The 15,439-nt window shown below is 39.0% G+C and overlaps 1 protein-coding gene across 6 annotated transcripts in view; it reads left to right on the top strand.

Moving 5' to 3' along the window:
* MRTFA (myocardin related transcription factor A) overlaps nt 1–15,439 on the top strand; it is a 113,215-nt gene that overhangs the window by 71,029 nt on the left and 26,747 nt on the right. For all 6 annotated transcript variants that reach the window (XM_042467457.1, XM_042467459.1, XM_042467461.1 and 3 more), the window contains one exon: nt 4,672–4,737. In XM_042467457.1, coding sequence (XP_042323391.1) covers nt 4,672–4,737 — 66 coding nt within the window. The remainder of the gene's footprint in view (nt 1–4,671; nt 4,738–15,439) is intronic.

The raw sequence follows: 15,439 nt of genomic DNA, 5'->3' as shown, positions 1-15,439 counted from the left end.
AATAATAATAATAATAATAATAATAATAATAATAATAATAATAATAATAATTTTTATTTTTACCCCACCTTTCCATAAAAATGATCAAGGCGGCTTACAAGGATTAAAAGATTACAGTACAGGATAAAAACAATTACAATATGAAAATTAAAAACATTGCTACAAGGAATGGGAACAGGAATCAGTATAAAACACATATGTCAAGGGCGGGAGATGGAAGAAATCGATTTACAATGGTCCGGGGTCAAAAGGAAAAACAAGGGGCAGAGAAAAGAAAAATTAACTAAGGTGGGAATGCCAACCGAAATAAATGCGTTTTTAAGTTTTTCTTAAAAGAATCTAACGATGCGGCGGAGCGGAGCTCTACGGGAAGCTTATTCCAAAGAGAGGGGGTGACGATGGCAAAAGCCCTCTGTGAGGTCCTCACAAAATCTGACCTAGGGACCTCCAACAAGTTTGTCCCAGATGTCCTGAGTGTGCGGGGCGGATTATATGGGGAGAGGCGGTCCTCCAAGTACCCTGGGCCCAAGCCATTTAGGGCTTTATAGAACAAAACCAACACCTTGTATTGAGCTCGGAAGCAAATAGGCAGCCAGTGAAGGTCTTTTAAGATGGGTGTTATATGGTCCGACCTGGAGCTACCAGCGACCAGTCTAGCTGCCATGTTCTGCACCATTTGCAGCTTCGGGGTTTGGTACAAGAGTTGCCCCATGTAGAGCGCATTGCAGAAGTCCAGTCGAGAAGTTACCAAAGCATGTAGGGATGCAACTGGCGTATCAGCCGAAGCTGATGACAAGCACTCCTGACCATCGCATCCACCTGAGATGTCAGCTGGAGCGACGAATCAAGGAGCACTCCTAAGCTGCACACCGAGTCCTTCAAGGGGAGCGTGACCCCATTCAGGACTGGGTGACAGATCTCGCCACCTGGAACTGGGGAACCTATCACCAGTACTTCCGTTTTCCCTGGATTCACACTGAGTTTGTTCTCCCTCATCCAGCCCATTACCGACGCCAAGCAGGCATCTAGAGGAGAGATGCCATCCTTAGTTACTGTATCAGTCGGAGACCCAGAGAAGACTATTTGGTTTCCACTTGCCCATATCATGAGAAGAAGCGACTCACTAAAAAAGATAATAATACTTGATACAGTGGTAGACAATAGGAAAAGAGGGAGATCACATTTCAGATGGATAGACTCAACCAAAGAAGCCATGGCCCTGAGTGTGCAGGACCTGAGTTGGGCTCTTGATGGTCGGGTGACTTGGATGTCTCTCATTCACCAGTTGCTATAACCAAAGTAAACGTGATGGCAGTTAAAAACAACAAACACCAAATACAAGTCAATTATGAATTTGAGAGATGGAATGTGGGTCTTGAGAACTTCATTTGGCTTTTATATATGCATTGGTAACCCACTATTTGATAATGAATATAAATAATGTAGGAGCCATTAGATGAAACCATTCAGTGGCTTAAAAACCCAGTGTTGCTGCTGTAAGAATATAGGACCTTATAATGACCATGCCCTGTGTAATTTCATATTTGAGTCAATAAATACAATCACACAAACCTAATTGAAAGAATGCAACAGCATTCTATACATTTGCATAAAAATGAAAGATGCAGCAAAATGTGGCGCTATTGAACATTTCCTGACATTTATCCCCCTTCTCCTCCGCTGTGCTATACTGTACTCATGTTTCCATCCCCTTGTCTTCTGTTTTGTACCTAGACCCCTCTCTCCACATTTCTGCCCAAAGTAGGCTTCTACCTAAGGAATAGTGGATCAGGAGACACACATTGTGTTATATTGAGGACCTCAGCATGGTGTTACGGGTCTGCAGTGAGGGATCATACAAACCTGGAACGGCCTTGTCTTCTTGATTCAAAACAAGTACTTGGAGGGGGAATGGTTCCAAGCTACTGTTGGTAAAGAAGCATTCTACTCAGTCTGTTACCGAATGTCTAGTAGTAACTCAGTTGTTGGGAAAGAGTTGGAAGTAAGGATATGAATAAGATAAAGGTTTGGTTGATATGCAGAAGTTGTTTTGTGCATATCACAGAACAAATATTCATATAGAATAAGTCTGCATGTTGTGCTTGTTCTTTATTATACGGTTTCAGTTATACATGACTGAAAGAGTGTTGTTCTCTTAGCATAGGCATTTTCTGGGTCCTGTAACTTGATTCTATAGTATGCTTATGCTGGAAGTTGATCACAGAGTCATGCTGGGGGAACCTAGAAATCCCTGAAGAGAACACTTTTCTAGACATTTTGAGGTCCTCTCCTCCAGTACAACTCTGTGGTCAGCTTCTGGCAAAAGCATACCATAGAATCACACTGGAGGACCTGGAAAATGCCTAGAGAGAAAACTTCTTCATTCACTTTGGGGTAAGAAAAATAGGTGTTCAGATTATATGTGAAATTTGTTATACGCAAAGGATCCTAGAATGGATCCCTTGTGTTATATGCGGGGCTAAGCTGTGGGTAATGTTTACAATGCAAAGTGAAGTCGAAGACTTCATTTTAAATCAATAGAGATACGTTGAAACAAACGTTAATATAATCTTAATATAATTTTAGGAAAAATAGTAGTCTCTTTTTTGGCACCTTAAAGATTAACATATTTATTAATGAATAGATTTTTATGGGTTGGAGTTTCCCAGTGAGGTGTGGGAAGTGCCAGTTCCATCCTTTTCAACATGAAAGCATGAATTACCTGACCGTGTCTTTTTAATGAATTGTAGCAGCTCTTTTGGACACCTTCAGGCTGCTTTAAGTTCCCCTCCTATGCTTTCATCTGGTGAAAATGGGTGTTTTCACTTCCTGTTCAAACAGTTTGTGCTGTACTGTTTTGATCCTCCCTCTCAAGGGCCTCATTTGGTTGCTACATTGTTCCCTCAGTGAGGTTATTTAAGATTTTTTTTCTGCAAAGGAAGACAATGTGGAAATGTAGTGTTGCTATACAGTACTTAATATCTCAAAGATGTATAGGTATAGACTTCATTCCATATATCTTTATGTCATACTAAATTAGTCAGTCTCCAAGCTAATGTAATATTCTTCATAGTATTGCAAAAGATTAATACTGTACAGCTGTCCTGTGGAAATTGAATTCTAATTGTATTTGTCCAGGTGGAACAGGAAAACAAAACCTGAAACAATTAGAAACAAGACCCTACAAAAATCGAGTGGCAGAGTAAAAAACAAACAAACAAAAACAAGCCACATTTTCATATAACTGCGAGGTAGAATTGCTGGTTTATTATAGGTTATTGTATCTTTGTCTTTATTTGATTAGATCAGATGAACCTAATCCAGCATGTATAGCTTATCATGATGCTCAAATGTGGGGTGGGAGTTTGTTGCTCCAGAAACCAAGGTTAAAAGGCATTTTGCATGCCTATGTCAACTCACACTTCTTTGAATGGAGTGGCCTAATTGATGCTTCTTCGTATAGATGACCCCATGAAGAATATAGCTTGATTTGGGTCATTTAACTGAGTTTTATTAATGTCTTTTGTAAGCACATTTATTTATTTACTTACGTTTTCTATTGAATGTATATCCTACTTTTCTGACAAGATAGGATTCAAGTTGGCTTACAATATTTTTTTGAAAAACTAAGGTACAACAACTAGATTACAAAAGTTAAAGATTAAATAATATTATTTTAAAAGCATGATTAAAAACAGTTAGAGCACTCTGCATGGGAAAAAGGAAATGCAGAGTCCAGAGACACATACTTTTCCCTGAGATTAACTGACCAGGACAATTATTTCCTTATTCTAGTTTCACCATTACTAATATACTTCAGAACTGGACACTCTTTCTGTTTTGAGATTTTGAAAAAAAATGTATCTTCTGCAACCCATTGCATTGTCAGAATGAAAGAATAGCTGAAATACATTCAGAACTACTTTGGACATTACTAGAAATGCTTAAAAGTAATAATAATAGTGCAAATTTGTACTTGTATGAAATAGGCAATTCATGCATCTGAAAGCTGTTAGTTAAAAACATTGGTGTACATGCAAATGTATATGCAAGTATATGAGAGCCAGCATTGTGAAGTGGTTTGAGTGTTGATTATGACTCTGTTGATCAGGATTCGATGCCCCACTTGGTCATGGAAACCCACTGGGTGATATTGGGCAAGTCACACACTCTCAGCTACAGAAAATCTTGCCATAGGGTTGCCATAGGTTGGAAATGACTTGAAGGCACAGAACAATAACAGTATGCAAGTACATCTATCGACTACATTTACTTTGATAAACATAAAGGTCTGATTGCATCCTCCTGGATCCGTATCAGTTTGTGTGGTCTGTTCTTGTTTTTACAGTTTCATGATTTGTAATCGAGCTTGGTAATGTAGAAGTTCTTGAGCAACAGGTCCTGTTTTCATACTTTGTGGATTTTTTATCAACCTGCTAAAATGCTTTGTAACTTCCTTTCCCCACTCTTTGCAGCAGAATACGGAAATCTTGGTTCCTGAGGCTACTTCTGCAATTGTAAGAGTTAGAGTTGGGTGTGGATGAGAGGGTTTCTTTACTCATTAATGTTCAAGAGCTAGAAGAAAATAAAGTGAACAGGAAAATGTGTTCTGCATTGTGGAATATCATAGTAGTGTGTTCCTGTCTTATTTCTTTCTCTGCCTCCTTACAGTGCTACAGTTGAAGCTCCAGCAACGACGGACACGGGAGGAGCTGGTTAGCCAAGGGATCATGCCTCGTAAGTGTAACTTATGTAAACTTCTCCTTCCTCTTTTGATACCAAGTGTATTTATTGAGAAGAGATTGGATTTTGAAAGATCTGTCTGTACTCCTGTGCAAATTAAGTCATTTTTAATTTCTATGATTGAATTTATGTTGATGCACAAAGCAAAAAAGTAGCAGAATTATGTGATGCTAAAAGAGATACGGGAGCATGTTGCCATACTAGAAACATTTGAATTGTTGGGCTCATGGTGGTCAGACTGTTAGCAGGCTTCCTGCCATGAGTGCATTTCTGTCATATTTGGGCAGGGAGCATGGCTGCATGGCTGCACACATGCTTAGAAACCCTGAATAGAAAATGTCTAGGCAACAGAGCTGTTTCCTCTATTTGCTGCACTAAGGAGCTAAATTAAAGCTGGTAGAGAGCAGGTTTTGTTTCTTAGTGACAGTAGTTTGTTAGATATGGATTAGGTAGCTGATGAAAGGATAAGAAAAGCTTTGAATACAATACATTTCATATATAGAAAAAATTGGTAGAATTAGGCCTAAACAGACTAAGTATATTGATAGCAGTTTTGTGAGGGCAGGTAAACAAGTAGCGTTTTTCCATTCTTTGTTAGAAGTACATGTTCAAAAAGGATGTTAATTGTACTAAGACCTGAATAATCATCTCGTCATTGCTCCCACACTTTGTTATTGTTTGGAGCAGGGGCTTGTCATTTATGGTTTCAATACATATTCTTACTACTTCCAGTTACAGTCTGAACACAGAATTATTAGCATTGCAGTAACAGCTGGGACTTCATACAAAGCTGGCCTAATTTTTATGTATTAATTATAAGTTCATGGTTGTATTTGAGGGTAGCTAATAATAATAATAATAATAATAATAATAATAATAATAATAATAAATACCCCGCTCTTCAGCCAAAAGGCTGTCAGAGTGGCTTACAGTTTGTTAATTAGACAGTTCTTTGAAAGCTTGGAAAGTTTGGGGGAAGGATGTCTTTGTCTCTTGTAGAATGCCATTTTGAGATTGTCTTGAATGGAGCTAAGGACCCAGCATTTTTGACGTCCAGTCGTTTGAGACATACATTCCCAGTTATTTTGCAACTGTAACTATGGTCCAAAACACACTGCAGAAATAATCCTGTTTGAGACCACTTTAACTGCCCTGGCTCAATGCTATGAAATTCTGGAAACTGTAGTTTTGTGAGACTTTTTCTGTCAGAGAGCTCTAGTGACACAATAAACTACAGTTCCCAGGATTCCCTAGCACTGAGCTAGGGCAATTAAAGCAGTCTCAAGATGGATTATTTCTGCAGTGTGCTTTGGACCTACCATATATACTTGACTATAAGTCAACCTCATGTATAGGTCTAGGGCAGGTTTGGGGGCAAAATTACGGATTTTGATAGGACTCTTGGCTATGGTGAGGGTAAAACTTAGGGACATGCAACAAAGGATCTAAATGATAAAGCAAAGGAAAACAATACCAAAGAACCTACACAGTTCTGGCAGGCATAACAGTTTTGGCTCACACTAAAGGCTGGATGGAAGAGAGAGCAGAGGGAGGTCAGTACTTCCAGGACAGATTTCACTCTTGCCTTTCACCCGGGCATGATTCCCTTTTTAATAAGAGTTAAAGTATATTATTTACATTGGCCTGTGGTTAAGTTGATCTAGATTTTTGGGGTCAATAGTCTGAATAAAATTTCTAGACTTATAGATGAATATATACAGCTGTGGTCCCCAAACTGTGTTCTTTAAGGGATTTTGGACTTGAGCTTCCAGAATCCCAGACTGTTGGGGCCAAAATCATGGATTTTGATATGACCCGTGGATAAGTTAAGGGTAAAATTTAGGGACATGTAACGAAGTATGTAAAGGGGAAAACACCACTATCCTCCCTCCTTCTCCTTCTCTGGACCTCTCCCAACCACATAACACCATTTTGCTGGTGCTGGAGGAGGTTTTAACACTGGATTGAGAAGGGAAGGAATTAGAGGGAAATGGGATGTTTGCTTGGTGGGGAGTGAATGTTGAAATCAGATTAAATAAGGAAGGAACTAAATAGAAATGGGGTGCTTGTTTGAGGGGGCGAGAAGGCTTTAACATTGGATTGGGAAGGGAGGGAAGTGAAGTTAAATGACGTGTTTCTTTGGTGGAGAGAGAGATCCAGAGGAGGAAGAGGATGGGGAGAGAAGGTTTTAACATTGGATTGAGGAGGGACTCACCTCTCTCTCTCTCTCTCTCTCTCACACACACTCTCTCTCTCTCTCTCTCTCTCTCTCTCTCTCACACACACTCTCTGCCTCTGCAGCTCTTTTTTTTTAGGGTCAATTTTTGGGCATAAATTTTTTGACCTATAGTCGAGTATATATGGTAATTGGTTACACTTCTGCTCTGAGAGTGAGTCCTGTCAGAAATAAAATGGTTTAACCAGGGTCAAGTCATTTTTCCTTTTTACATAGCCATCCTCAGTTTAAAAACATTTTAAATTCCTTTGGAGTTGTCCTCCATTTAAAAGAACTTTTAATCAATCCCTGTCCAGGTCAGTAATCAATTAATTAATTAACCTATATAAATTCTAGAGTTATAATTATAATAGACTAAGATATGTTATAATGATATAATAATGATAATAGACTAAATGTTTTATGTTATGTCTTTACACTTTAGGATCTTGTCTAGTTCTTTCATAACTGCCCTTCCCAGTCATAGTCATTTTCACATGTATTTAATAAGAATAGACAGATAATTGCATGAAATTGTTTATAAAACAGCAGTAAATTGGATGGATCAGAAGTGTCTGCTGTACATTAAGAAAAGTGTTATTTCAAGGATTTTTGTAAACAGAAAGAGAAAAGAAATAAGTTTCAGTTTATACAGTTTCATCCAGTATGTTTTGTCTACTAACAAACAACATGGTAGATAGAGCTGTTTGGAATTGCCCTCCCAACACATTTGGTCAGGCACTAGGTTGGGGAAGGCTCAGTTAGTGAACTTAGTTTTCCTCCTTTGGAGGATAGGGAGCTAGAGAAAAGTCCAGTTCATGAATAGAGTATTTGGCACAGCCCATGAAGTCTTAATACAGTTATACTAGTTTTCAATTTAATGTCAGCGAACAGTTGAATATTCAGCCATGGGGTATCTGTTGAAATTTGAGAAGAAGGCACCATTCCCAGTGTATGTTGGGAAGCTAGGCTGAAAAACTGCTGGATTCCCCTTTTAGCAGTGGGAATACCTGACAGTTGACCAAAGCTTTTAATTGATCAATTGGATTAATGAACCAATTTATTCCAGCCCTACTTATTTGCATTCTTCTCTTTATGTCCTGACCTGACTTTGTCTCAGACATGTTTCAGTTTGCTGGTGAGATTTAACAATAGCTATAGATGAATAGCTTTAGCTCTCCAGAGGCCTTTGTATAGACCAACTTACAGAAGCCTCATTTCACCTAGTCAGTGGAGAAGAATTATGGAAGTTGTCATCCAAAATATCTGGTGGGTCAAGGTTTCTCACCACTATTACCTAGAGTGTGCAGCCTATGTTTTATTATTTCTTTAGTTCTTTAATAATGTCTCATTTAGATTATTGGAGAATGTGTTGTTAAAGCCCTGATTTAAATAGTTCACATTGTATGAGTGCAAGAACTACCAAGATCTTCAAATGCTTAAGAGCTAAAATGTTGCAGTCAAGTTGCTGGCAGTCCATGTTTTGCTCACCTAAATGGGTATTATCTTTACATTTCGGGCAGGCTTCCTAGAACACATTTCTGATCAGAGCAGTTTGTTCCAAAATAGATCTGCTTCTAAGGGCTGGGTTTTTTTTAAAAAAATTACATTTATTTTTATCAAGTACACTTAAGCTTGCTTAAATATCCTTGAAAACACCCTATGTCATCTTGGAAGAATGCAATCTTTGGGCAACAGTTGTACCCTTTTTTTGGTTACACTTTAAATCAGAGGATTCAAAACTACTTTATGTGCCCTTGTTAACTTTCTTGGTATGTTAATAGTGAACTATCATTTTCCTCCAAGTAAACTTGTAAATGTGATGGGCTTTGTCAGACTTGGAGCTTGTAAACCTGCAGATACTGTACAATAACAGCCTGGACAGTTGACAGTTGAACATTTGGTAATACATTGTGCTTCTCACACCAAAACTATTAACTTAAAAACACTTATTTCTAGAAGGTGTGTTTCTTTATCAGGATCAGAGCATGGCATGTATATATGAACCACAGAGCTTAATTTCATTGTTGGGGCAGGGCCATAGCTCAGTGGTAGAATTTGTTGTTAATTGCCTTCGAGTCAACTCATGGCTACCCTGTGAATGAGACATCTCCAAGACCCCCTATCCTTTACCATTTTGTTCTAGTCCTGTGGGCTCAGGCTCATAGTCTCCCTGATTAAATCTAGCTATCTGACATATGGTCTTCCTCTGATTTAGTGTAAGGGTTAGAACATCAGGCAAGATAGGAGAGTTCAGATCTTTACTCCCTCATGAAGCTCTCTGATTAACTGGCTCAAAATCAGCTTAATCCTTACAGGAACAGTGGAAGGACAAATTGAGTAGGAAGATTATAATGTACATTAGCTTGAGTTCCTTAGATGAAGGGTGGGATATAAATGAAAGAAAGCTAAATAATGTATTTGGGGGAATATAAAATGCACCCCTTACTTACATACAGTCCCTTTGCTGGGGCTATACTAGATTGAATGTACATCAAAAACACTTTTTTTAGGAGAAAGAGAAGAGTAAAAAATTTTATCTGTGCAGATGGTTTAGTATATATCCACAGCATATGCAGTGCTTCATATAAAATTATGGTTAGGTCTACACACATCCACAGCAGTTGTATTTCTATAAGTAAAGCTAAGAGTAAAATAACTGAGCTAGCATATTTCAAAATGCTGCTGTCTTCTAGAACAGAAATATCTATATAGCAGCATGTGAGAACTTTACCTCAGATACTGAATTACAACCTAGAGACATCTGTCTTGTGTCCAGTTGAAGACAGTCATATATAATTTATGGCCTTGTTTTGGATATAATGTTAAGCCATGACTGAATCATATTTGAATGAGCCACATCACACCTTCTGTTCCTGCATCTCCTCCAAACCACTGAAGTTGGTTTTTTTGTTTGTTTCCTATGCCCCCTTTCTCCCACAGTTTGAAAGCATTGCTCCTAGTTTATGTTAACTACAGCTCTTGTGAAAAGTTAGAATTGTACAAGCCATTGTATCACCATGTATGGACATGAGAGCTGGACAGTGAAGAAAGTGGACAGAAAGAAAATAAATAAGTTTGAGATGTGCTGAAGAAGGGTGCTGAGGATCCCATGGATGGCCAAAAAGCCAAACAGATGGGTCTTCTGAACAGATCAAGCCAGAAATCTAAGCCCACCCTTCAACTCTCCTTTTCTGTCTCTGTGGACAACATTTCTATTCAACCAGTCCAGGCCCGCAGTCTTGGTTTTATCTTTGACCCTTCTCTGTCGTGTATCCCTCAGACCCAGACCACAGCCAAGGCTTGTAGATTCTTTTTGTACAATATTGCCAAAGTCCAACCATATCTCTCCGCCTCTACTGCCAAGATCCTGGTCCATGCCCTAGTGATCTCACGACTTGATTACTGTAACGTCCTCCTGACTGGGCTTCCTCTTTCTCACCTCCGTCCTTTAATCTCTGTTCAGCATTCAGCTGCACGCATTATCACTTCCACCCACCGCTCTGACCACATCTCTCCTGTGTTGGCATCCTTTCACTGGCTCCCCCTCCCTTTCCGCATTCACTATAAGCTCCTGCTATCGACATTTAAAGCCCTCCATGGACTGGCCCCTCCTTACTTATCAGACCTTCTTTCTCCTCACCTTCCCACCAGGGCCCTCCGTTCTGGTAGTCAGGGTCTGCTGTCTCAGCCCAGGATTTCCTCTGCCCCATCCCAGATTCGCCCCTTTTCACTTGCTGCCCCTCACTCCTGGAACCTTCTTCCCCCACAAGCAAGAGCCATCACTTCTTTAATCAGCTTCAAAACGGAGTTGAAAACCATCCTGTTCAGAGAAGCCTTCCCAGGCATTGCATAATTGTCACTTACTATTTGATGTTCTTTTGGTGCCTGTTTATCAAACCATTTCCTGTATTGCTATGTACTGTACATGCATTATAATAATAATAATAATAAATAAAAGTTTTATTTATATGCCGCCCTTCCTCCGATCAGGGCGGCTCACAACATATTAAAAACATACAACGTTAAAATCACAATTAAAAACAAAACAGCAGTAAAATGCCCCATAGCCCAGCCTCTTGGCCACGGAAGAGGAGGGAGGCCCACAGGATATTTATTCGGGGAATGCCTGCTGGAATAGGAAGGTTTTGAGATCCTTCCTAAATTGGGCCAGGGTAGAGGACGAGCGGAGCTCAGTGGGCAGCGCGTTCCAAAGGGCTGGGGCAGCTATGGAGTAGGTCCTCCGAGTCGTGGAGACTAACCTAGCCCCAGGCACCTTCAGTAGCTGCTGCCCAGACGTTCTGAGGGTGCGAGGCGGATTGTACGGGGAGAGGCGGTCCTTTAGGTATCCTACTTGAGAGTATGTATTTTCCCTGGAAAATGATTAACCATCCATTATGAAGCCAAGCCCTCCCTCCAGTCCATCTGCCTTAGTCCAGGCCTCAGAGGTAGAGAGGAACTGCTGGACCTCTTACCCTTTCCCTCCACCACTCCCTTCTCCTTCTGTGTCTTGTCTTTTTAGATTGTAAGCCCGAGGGTAGGGAACCGTCTAACTAAAAAGACTGCATGTACAGCGCTGTGTAAATTTACAGCACTTCATAAATAAAGGTTAATAATAATTAATAATAATAATTGGAATCCAAGATGAGAAAACTGGGGCTGTCGTACATTGGACACATAATGAGAAGGCACGATTTATTGGAGAAAACAATAATGCTAGGAAAGGTGGAGGGAAGTAGAAATAGAGGAAAGCCAAATGCTGGATGGATGAACTCATGGGTATAAATTTGCCGGAACTGAGCAGAGCAGTAGAGGACAGGGAATCTTGGAGATGTCTTACTCATAGGGTCGACATTGACTTGAGGGCAGTTAACAACAAAAGCTGACATAAAAACATACAAAAGTTAAAAACATAACACACACCCCAAATTCAAAGGCAGCATGAAGATGCCTTTCCCAAACAGTTGCCTAGTGAGACTGCTGCTTCTCTCTGAGCTCCCAATAGTCATGGTGGCTCCGAATTTGGAAGTAATTAGTTAAAAAATAGCTAGTTAATTTAGTCTGCCTTCAAAAAGGAAGCTCTAACTTCATTATATTAAGAATGTAATTTAATGAGTTAAATGAATGAGTTTTCTTAATTCATTGTTTTGTACCTCATCCTACAAATCCATATGCTTTATATATTCATAAAGATAGAGGCATAGAAATAATTGCCAGTGAATTCAGAAATATTTAATTATAGGTGAATGGGTATAGGTATAGGAACATTTTCTTATTTCAGCAGATCACTTGTCTTTACCTAGATCATATATTTCATTCTATTATTATTATTATTATTATTATTGTGCTCCATGTTTGCTTCTGCCAAGGTTTAAGTTAGAAATAAAATTCAGGATATACATTTTATGTGTTCTACCTTCATACTTCCACAACTGGTCAATCTGTTTTTTTCTGTTTTTAATAATAATAATAATAATAATAATAATAATAATAATAATAATAATATGTTTTATTTATATACCGCTATTCCAAAGATCATAGCGGTGTACAGCAAGTAAGCTAATTAGCAAGTAAGCTAATTTGCCCCCAACAGTCTGGGTACTCATTTTAGCGACCTCGGAAGGATGCAAGCCTGAGTCGAGCTTGGGCCCTTTTGCTGGTCTTGAACTCGCAACCTTGTGGTTTTGAGTGAATGGCTGCAGTACAGGCATTTAACCACTGCGCCACCAGTGCGCAGTGTTCTTGCTCTATAGGACACTGTAATGTCAGCACATGGGTCATTTCTGTGGACATTATGGAAAGGATGCAACAAGACAGATAAATGTGACACTGACATTTTTGCCAGCAGTCACATGTTTAGTGTAATACCTAATTTCTCTACTGTGAGATGTCTAAAGTCTCATTTTTCTGGCTTGAATAATTTATATGGTTTCTAAGACCCTGTCGTCTTTTCTAAAGTGGGAGCACACTTTCAATGAACAGATGTGTCCAAGTAGACTACTAAAGGTGTCAAAATTTCTTTTTAAGTTTAGTCACCTCATCCTGCACCTTAGAACATCATAACAGTGTAGATGTATCCCTTGTCCACAGGGTTTGATAACTGCTAATGAACTGAACTGCCACCATTCTGTATAATCCTTCTAAAATCCACTTACACAGTCTGCTTACTACATCCTATGCCAATTACTTACTTAGGCCAATAGTATCTAATCTGTTTTACCTGAATTTCATTATATCATTAGCAGTGTTTCTCAAGTTAGTCATTTATGAATGCATTAAACTATCAAGTACTAGTACCAAATCCTTGAGATGCCAGCTAGCCTGTGCTCCTCCATTGAAACTCTCATTCCTATAAATACCCATGAAATATAGTGGTCAATAGCTGTAGAAATAAAACCGTGTTTGTGCAATTTCACTTAGGTTATTCTTAGCTATTGATGCCTTTGGGATGACTTTCATGTATTTAATTTAAATACACACACACACACACACGGTATATTGCTGTTTAGTAGGCCTTTCACTTTTGCTGTAGTGTAGTTCTGCCTCAAGACTGCAGGTCAGAGGACAGTGCAGTGTCAGATTGTTTTTCTTTACTAGTTTACTGATAAATTTCTGTTTAATCACTTGGGACTTAACAAACCATCATGTCATTGGACTCATGCTTAGACTGTGATTACTTTCCTATATCATCTTGCTGATGCATGAAAGTTGTGATGAGGTACCTGATGTTAGTACAGTTTTGCATTTAGGTGTGACTGTGCATAGGCTGAAACATAGAACACTGATTTTTCTGACACTTTTGCCTTTATTCCTTTATATTCTTTGCTTTCCTGAGACTTCTACTCAGGATACCCGTTTGATTACATAACTAGTTATATAGCATGGATTTAACGTATGTGTTCTTGCACAAAATCTTATCTTACTTCTTCATTGTGTCATGGGAGTTTACTTGGTCTACGTTAGTAGAGCATAAGCTCTGGCAGGTTCTACCAGACAACTAAAACTTTGTATATAATCAAATAGGCAGACTGTGTGTCCTCTGAGGACCAGCCTAACTAAGTACAGAGAAACATGTCCCTAAAAAGAAGGTGTCACGTCATGAGTTGTTCATAGTAGCTATGTATGGCGTGGAATAGTTGTGATCTATATTAGTGAAAAAACTACACATACCAATGAAATCACAGATCTTCAAAGTACGTAGGATAATAGGATCTTAGATTTGGAAGGGACCACAAGGGCCATTTAGTCCAACCCCCTGCCATACAAAAATACACAACAAAAGCACTCCTGAAAGATGGCTATTCAACCTCTGTTTAAAAGACCTCCAAAGATGGACAGTCCACCACTTTTTGAGGCACTTCCTTCAATTGCTGAGCAGTTCTTAAAATAAAGAGATTCTTCCTAATGTTTACATGGAATCTCTTTTCTTGTAATTTGAATCCAGTGGTTTGTGTTCTTGTCTCTGGAGCAGCAGAAAACAAGCTTCCTTGCTCTTCTTCATGACATCCCTTCAGATATTTAAAGATTGCTATTATGTAATCTCTCACTCTTTTCTTCCCCAGGCTAAACATACCCAGCTCCCTCAGTCATCCCTCTCATAAGACTTGGTTTCTAGATCTTTGATAATTTTGTTTGCTCTTCTTTGGACATGTTCCGGCTTGCCGATATCTTCCTTGGACTGTGGTGCCCAGAACTGGACAAAGTATTCCAAGTGAAGTCTGATCTAGGTAGAATAAAGTAGCACTAACCCTTCTCTCAGTCTGGACTATATACTCTTGTTGATACAGCCCCAAATTGCATTGGCTTTTTTGGCTGTTACGTTGATTCATGTTTAGCTTGTGGTCTGCTAAGACCCCTAGATACTTTTGACATGTACTACTTTCAAGTCAGGTGTCACCCATCCTATATTTATACATTTCATTTTTCCTGTCTAGATACAGTACTTTACATTTATCCCTGTTGAAATTCATTATACAGTATTAGTTTTTGTCTAGCTCTCTAATTGTCAGGGTTATTTTGAATTCTCTTCCTGGGCTATTAAATTTGATAAGCATAAACAGACTAGTCTGTTATCTAAGTGAATGCCCCAAGAGAAATACTATCATATTCTCATGGGAATTTATTTGGAAAAAACATTTGGTTTGTACTTCTCCCCCTCCCCCCAATGTTGGCACTAAGACAAAAATAATATTTAATCTCTGAAAATGCCATCTTAAGTCATTTATAAAGATGTTAAACAACACAAGAGCAAGGACAGAATCTGGAAGCACCCCACTAGTCACTTTTCTTCAGAATGAAGAGCCATCTTGGTGAGCACTCTCTGTGTTCAGTCTGTCAACCAGTTGCAAATCCACTTAATTTTAACGCTATCTAGTCCACATTTCATTAGTGTACTTAATGTATACTTAACATACTATATGTGGTTTTGTCCTCATTTTTATATAAGAACTGTGCATATCTCCCACTTCCATTACTGGAAGT

The sequence above is a fragment of the Sceloporus undulatus genome, chromosome 5, assembly GCF_019175285.1.
Source record: "Sceloporus undulatus isolate JIND9_A2432 ecotype Alabama chromosome 5, SceUnd_v1.1, whole genome shotgun sequence".
Classification (NCBI taxonomy): Eukaryota; Metazoa; Chordata; class Lepidosauria; order Squamata; family Phrynosomatidae; genus Sceloporus; species Sceloporus undulatus.
Note: the sequence above shows the minus strand (reverse complement) of the source record. Positions and strands in the feature narration are given on the sequence as shown.